At 47.4% G+C, this 7,330-nt stretch overlaps 1 protein-coding gene across 1 annotated transcript in view; it reads right to left on the bottom strand.

Moving 5' to 3' along the window:
• Positions 1–8: 8 nt before the first annotated feature.
• Positions 9–7,330, bottom strand: part of LOC111963126 (tyrosine-protein kinase receptor-like) — a 68,208-nt gene continuing 60,886 nt past the window's right edge. The window contains exons 22-29 of the mRNA XM_023986361.1: positions 5,427–5,491; positions 3,874–4,003; positions 3,625–3,722; positions 3,440–3,532; positions 3,091–3,192; positions 2,811–2,945; positions 2,583–2,673; positions 9–2,496 (exon numbers count right to left, since the gene is read on the bottom strand). Coding sequence (XP_023842129.1) covers positions 1,456–2,496; positions 2,583–2,673; positions 2,811–2,945; positions 3,091–3,192; positions 3,440–3,532; positions 3,625–3,722; positions 3,874–4,003; positions 5,427–5,491 — 1,755 coding nt within the window. The 3' untranslated portion in view covers positions 9–1,455. The remainder of the gene's footprint in view (positions 2,497–2,582; positions 2,674–2,810; positions 2,946–3,090; positions 3,193–3,439; positions 3,533–3,624; positions 3,723–3,873; positions 4,004–5,426; positions 5,492–7,330) is intronic.

Raw genomic sequence — 7,330 nt, 5'->3', positions numbered from 1 at the left:
CTAAAATATCCAGTAAACAATGTTTATTTCAGTGTAATAAGCTAACATGTACACCAGCAACCGTACCGCTTTAACTACAGCTCATAACATAAATACTGAGAAATAAAAAAGTAAATGGCAAACAAGCCCTCATGTAAATACAAACTTTAACTATTTGGTATTTCATATGAGAATGCTGTCCCCTGCTGGGTGTAGGAGGTACAGTAGAGTACATTACAAACCTGTAGTGTTCAACGACAAGACATAAACACACTTTATAAATGAAGTATAATTGCTACAAATGTACGAAGTTAGTCCAGTTTAAGGAATTCCAATGTCAAATAATAGTATATAATATTTTGGTGTTGCCAAGGTGAAATTCAGTAGTATTACCATTTTGTGTGGTGGAACAAGATGGACACATTACAGAGCATTTCCTACCACATGATCTGTTCTAGGTTTCTCTAAAAGCCTCAGTAAAAAGTGAGAATAGCCACCATTTGATTAAATGCACGTAGAGAGGGTAAAGTATTAGTAAACAATTAATATAGACTATAGTATTAAGAAAATAAGTGTGGAAATGACTACATTTAAACACTATCTACAAAATAACTGACAATTCTAAACGAGATGACATTTTGGTCATGCACCTTGTAGGTGACAAGTCATTATAATTCTTATCGCAAGGAGCTCCTAGACTGTACTCGTCGTAGCAGCCTCACACAATGTAATTCTCCTTTCTGCCTTACCATCACCTGCATAGGGAACCAGAGATTCTTATGTACTCACAGTATTGATTTAGCAGTCAATCCCAGTCATTCATTCCAGTGTAAACCTACAATACAACTTTATTATCCATTGTTTCAGTTACGAACAAAACCCCCCACACATCACACAGACACACCGTTGAGAGGAGCACAGGGTCAAGCTGCAGTGCTCTCCCTGGATGGAGAGCATGTTGTGGAGTTATGGGCCCAACGGTAGAGGATTGTTGTTGGGATATGAACCCAGCAACTAAAAGGTAATGGTAGAAACAGAGAAGAAAGGAATGGCCTAACAAAAGAACCCCCGAAGCAGAGGAGACACTGCGCATTTGAATGGATGCCAGCCATTGCAGCTGAATCCAGCTAGGGCCTAGAAATCCACTGAGGCTTGGATGTGCTTCTGTGCCAGTGACGGCCTTCTTGAGATGTGTCATATTCCACATCAGGAAGAGAACATACCACCTGTCTCCTGGCAATGCAGCATCTCTTCCTGTCTGTAAACTGTGCCTTTCATATAATTCTCTCACTGCCTATGCTGACTAGAAGGCATCAGTTGCACCAAAACTGTATAAAATAAAACAATGAATCGACAAAAGGGAGTGAAAATTATTTGGTCAAAATGGCTGCCGTCTCCAGTAGTGTGTTCCTGTGCGTGGCCATTGATCTGTGCGGTCTGTTCCAGTGTTCTGCTTCTCCCCCCCAGGGGCCACGGTTAGACAGGGGTGACGCTCAGGTCCTCCGACAGGGAGAAGCCTGAGTCTCTGTCCCGGGTGGGTTTCTCAGGTTTGGTGTGCTTCCTCACATCCTCGTGTCCATAGCTGGCGTGGCGCTTCAGTAGCAGTTTGGGCATACAAGAGGAGGCTGCGCCCAGGCCTGCCCCTGAGCAGGAGGAGAAAGAGGCGCTGGGGGCACAGCTGGTGCTGGGGCAGGGCTCTGGGCTTTTGGGCACCACCAGGGGCAGTCTCTCCGCCTCGTAGCTCTGCTCGTCGTAGGCATAGTTGACATTGCCACAGGGGAAGCTCTGCAGCTTTGCCAGGTCCACAGCCTGGCACCCACTGGCTCCTCCTGCTGGGCCCTTCCGGGAGGACACCAGGCTGAGGCTGGGTGCACCCTGGGGAGCAGAAAGGGTCTGGCAGGACGAGGAGGGGGATGAGGAGCACAGGCTGCTGGGGGCAGGGAGGCCGAGGCTGCCATCGCACCCAGAGTCGGTGCACTCGGAGGTAGGAGGTGCTGCCTGGAGGGCAAAGCAGCTGCTGGACAGGGGCATGGACTGGGTATGAGACAGTGCTGTCTTCCCCTGACCAAAGCTCTCCAGCACCCAAGAGCCGTAGGTTGGGTTCCATAGGTTCTTGGTCTTGTTTTTGAGCCTCTGGCTGCCTGAGAAAGAGCTGTTCCTGGAGCAGGGCCGGAGGGGCTCGGGTTGGAGCCAGGCCCCAGGGCAGACCCCTGGAGCAGGCACAGGCTCAGCCCAGCAGGGCTCTAGGGCCTCACGGTATGAGGCCACCTCCTGAGGCAGCTGCTGGGGCCTATGTAGCAGCAGACGGGGCTTGTGTGGTTGGGGCAGCGGGGTGGGACCAATGCTCAGATCCAGACCCAGGCTGTTGAGCTGGGGAGAGACCTCCTGGGAGGCAGAGCGGGCCACCAGCAGCGGGGTCAGACTACCCGAGGTGTCAGGGCAGATCACAGTGCTCAACTCCTCCTCTATTGTGGGGCCATACTCCACAGGCAGGGGTGTGTTGATCACATCAGGGTCCTGGGTGGGAGAGAGAGAATATAAGTGGTAAATATAAATGGTGTGTTATAAAGGAAATGCATCCCTGGCTGCCAGTGGGTCAGTACCTGAGTGCAGTAGTTGATCCTCTCCAGAATGGTGGAGAAATTGGGTCTGTGTTCAGGGCAGTGCTGCCAGCACTGAGTCATGATCCGGTAACTACAGAAGGGAGAGGGAGAAAAAAACTCAATATCATGGATTTAAGTCTAAAATTGCATATAGGCCTTGCAACAGTAAATGCATTATAAACTCCCACCAAGAGTTAACTCTCCATCAGCTCAATCTGATCTACTCACACAGGCCCGGGACAGCTCTTTGGGGGGTCCATCCTCCCCCCACTCGTCACAAACTCCAGAACCTCTTGGTTGGTCTTGCAGGGGTAAGGCATGTAGCCCAGAGAGAAAATCTCCCAGAGCAGTACTCCAAATGACCTGCAGAGGGAGAACAGAGCTCAGTTTAAAAAGTTGCTCAGAGAAATCAGTTGCTGTCCCATTTACACTGGCCGTATGTACTTATACCGTTCATTCAACTTTGGATAGATCAACTTTGGATCATGTAGAAGAGTAAATGGGTTACCATGTGTCCGTTTTGCAGGTGAAGATGCCCTCCATGAAGGCCTCTGGCGGCATCCACTTGACGGGCAGCATGGCACGGCCGCCCTTTCTGTAGTAGCTGGCCCTATGGAGGAGAATGAGTCATGGTTAGCGTTTCAAACTCCTCTAGGTATATAACTCAATGGGAATAGTACTCTCGAGTCTTCATCACTGCATGGAGCGAGACCAGACTGATCCTACAGATACGTTGAGATTTCAACTAGGAAAAAAACACAATGGAGAAATGAAACGGCTCATGTCATGAAGATCAAGAGGCTTGGTAGATGCCGAGCGTGCTATCGGGACAGATAGTACTGGTGGTTTAAGTGTACCTGTATATATCACGTGCCATTCCAAAGTCCCCTATCTTAGCCACTCTGTCTGGCCCAGGGCAGGTCAGCAAACAATTCCTGGCAGCTATGTCTCTGAAACACACAACATTGAATACCTCTTTATGTAATATGAATACCGTATACAAAAAGGTCATGCATAGGTTGTGGTAGGAGGACATAGTAACCTGTGGATGAAGTGGTTCTCCTCCAAGTAACGGCAGCCGAAGGCGATGTCTCTGGCCACGTGTAGCAGCTCCAGCATGGTGAGGGAGGAGCTCTGACTCTGAAAAGACACCATACATAACCATTACTGCTTTTACCTACACAGACCTACAGGGCTGTTTAACAGTTGAGAGACACTCCGCTTCTGGTCGGTTCTGTCTAAGGGAGCTAATGACCGTTTTGGTTCTGTTCTGTCTCAGGAAGCTACTGACCGTTTTGGGTCTGTTCTGTCGCAGGAAGCTCTTCATATCTCCTCCAGTCATCAGCTCAAGGAGGATGAAGCGGGGCAGGATCTGCAGACTCACCCCAATGCAGCGCACTATGTTCTGGTGGCTGAACTTACTGTGGACACACAAGGACAGTGGTGGTGAATACACTACCTCAGGCTAGGAGAGTTGGCCAGACATCAGCTGTAATAGCTTCAGGGTACACAGGATCCGGCACCATTCTGTTTTGGACTGTTTCGTTCCTGAAACTATTTGGCCGAATCCGGTACCTCTTGGCAAAAAATAAACGCAATATATAAAAAAGTTGATTTTCAGCCCTTACCTAATATTTTAAGAGTTGATTGGGGTACAGCCGGCCTGGGTTTATGGTTTGGGCAACATTATGTTTGAGAACAACGTGTGGCTGTGTGAGAAGCACGGCTTTATTGCTCACAGAACTAGAAGGAGATTCAGTTTCTATGATCCCTCTCCCTGCTCTGATAGACATGAGCCTGCAACTCTCCGCTCTCCAGCGTTGTACTTAATTTATTTCCATATATAATCATAGCCGCGTGAAGGGTTCTGGAGGAGCTGGAGCACCCCTGATTAATGCAAATACATTTGACAAAGTTATAGAATTACTGCTGTCGGTTCAGAAATAAATGAAATAATAGCCTACTAATTTAGCCACAGAGGATCAATAGCTTCTTTAAAAAAAAATGCCTAGCTGTGGATTACGTATAGTAGCCCATTAACAAGGCATAGCCTACAAGTCGAGAACGCTCTGAAAATCTGTCAGTTGCAATTTGTCAATTGCATGGAATTTGTTTATTAAAAGGCCACATTTTCCCCAGACCCTGGGCTACTAAAAATGTTCCCCATGTGTGCAACTTCTGGAAGTGCCTCTTCTCTGCTGCTCTGTGCCACCACGCAAAAAAAATGTGATTACATGCAAGCCAGGCTTTATTATAAAGGTGCTCTGTTTTTTTCTCATGCATTCAGGTACCTCAGAGCTCCCCAGGTCACCCCCTCTCACGCTCATTTTTTGTTCCGGCACCTCCCGATTTACAAATTAACCACTGATTTTTACAAAAGTGTGTGTGATGTTGTGTGGTGGCATCTACATTAATGTGTCTGTGTTTACATCTGTATGTCTAGGGTTATTTCATGGCCAGCAAACACTCCGGGTCCCAATTTACCCCAAGCTGCTTATTATGTACTCTGTTGTGCCTGCTTTAGCCCGACAGCATCTGCTCGACAGATATGCTTTTTAATGCTTTCAGCAGAGCTCTATTTGGAGGAGAGACGAGGTTCTTCTGGCAACCAGCTGCTGTCTCCTCGATAGGGATGAATTACCTGACTCTCTATGATAAACAACAGCTGGGGAGCTGGTTAACAAAACATGGCAGCAGACTAGCCTGCTGAGCGCTAAGTGATGGCATGACAGTGTTTGGGTCTCATCCGCCTGCCTCATGGTACACCGTTACAGTATGCATCCTTTGTGTGTGTGTGTGGTGCAGGAGGAAGTGGATGGGGCCGTGTGTTCCAGCCCAATGCACCTCATAATCAGGGCCTCCATCAGGAAATCCATCTCGTCCTGTTCGGAGCAGATCTCCGGAAGAGTCTGTGGAGCAGAGAGGTAACAATAGGCAGTCAGGCCAATCAGGTCCTATTCAGAGCGTGCAGTGAGAGAGAGAGAGACCCCATGGCACAAATTTGTTTAAGTCACTGTTGGTGAGCATTTCTCCTTTGCCAAGATAATCAATCCACCTGACAGGTGTGGCATATCAAGAAGTTGATTAAACAGCATGATCCTTACACTTGTGTACCTTGTGCTGGGGACAATAAAAGGCCACTAAAATGTGCAGGTTTTTTTTTCACAACACAATGCCACAGATGTCTCAAGTTTTGAGGGAGCGTGCAATTGGCATGCTGACTGCAGGAATGTCCAACAGAGCTGTTGTCGGAGAATGTAATGTTAATTTCTCTACCATAAGCTGCCTCCAACGTCGTTTTAGAGAATTTGGCAGTACGTCCAACCGGCCTCACAACCGTAGACCATGTGTAATTACACCAGCCCAGGACCTCCACATCTAGCTTCTTCACCTGCGGGATTGTCTGAGGGGGACTGCTGAGGGGTATTTCTGTCTGTAATAAAGCCCTTTATCTGGAAGAAAAAAAACGAATTCTGATTGGCTCGGCCTGGCTCCCCGGTGAGTGGGCCTGCCTCCCAAGTGGGTGGGCCTATGCCCTCCCAGACCCACCCATGGCTGTGCCCCTGCCCAGTCATGTGACATCCATATGAGGGCCTAAGGAATTTATTTAAACTCACTGATTTCCTTCTATGAACTGTATGTTACTCAGTAAAATTGTTGAAAATGTTGCGTTTATATTTTTGTTCAGTATACACTGTTTATCGGGGGGCAGGGCTACTGACAAAGGCTAATCTGAAGATGGTGCTGGCTGCAGTTAAAACTGGTGAGTGTAGATGGTATAGGGATATTGTTATCCACATCAGCACATATTATGTTAGGATGAAACAGTCCGAGGTCACCAAGCGCAACATAGCTTCAGCGTGTATTTTAACTAGAAATATATATTGGCATTGAGTAATTGTCTCTGGCCCCCTCCCAGTAAAGGGGAGTGATGAGCTCTACAGCAGACTCACAAATGAATCATTGGTTGAAAATGTATTTCTGTCCCTCACAAAAGTTAGAATTTCTAGATAGCCGGCCCTCTTTCTGGGACTCACCTACAAACAGGACCAAGCCTGGCCTGCTGAGGAGTGAATGATTCACTCCTAGCTGAAGGGATGCTCTCATTTTATCTATCAACAGAGACATGGCTCTAACTCCTCGATCTCCACAATGAGATAGCTTAGTGGAGTCTCCCCCTAGCACAACCAGCTCAATTTTCTCCATTGAGACTGGGTATGTGCCTCAATCTAGGTCTGGCAAAACTACACATGGCAGTGTTTGCTTTAGCAATCTCCCTGGAATAAAGACTTCCTCCATTCCTGTGATTATTGAAAGAGAGTGTGAAAATACCTCATCTCAAAATAGGACTACTTAATGTTAGATCCCTCACTTCCAAGGCAGTCCTAATCAATGAACTAGTCACTGATCATAAACTTGAGGTGATTGGCCTGACTGAAACATGGCTCAAGCCTGATTAATTGACTGTAAAATGAAGCCTCACCTTCTGGTTACTCTAATGACCATATCCATTGTGCATCCCGCGAAGGCAGCGGTATTGCTAACATTTATGACAGCAAATTTCATTTTACGGGGGGGGAAAAATGACTGCGTCTTTGTCTTTTGAGGTTCTAGTCATGAAATCTATGCAGCCTTCTCAATTACTTTTTATAGCTACTGTTTACAGGCCTCCTGTGCCGTATACAGCGTTCCTCACCGAGTTCCCTGAATTCCTCTCGGACCTCGTAGTCATGGCAGATAGTCCACAG

The sequence above is a fragment of the Salvelinus sp. IW2-2015 genome, linkage group LG4q.2 (genome assembly GCF_002910315.2).
Source record: "Salvelinus sp. IW2-2015 linkage group LG4q.2, ASM291031v2, whole genome shotgun sequence".
NCBI lineage: Eukaryota > Metazoa > Chordata > Actinopteri > Salmoniformes > Salmonidae > Salvelinus > Salvelinus sp. IW2-2015.
Note: the sequence above shows the minus strand (reverse complement) of the source record. Positions and strands in the feature narration are given on the sequence as shown.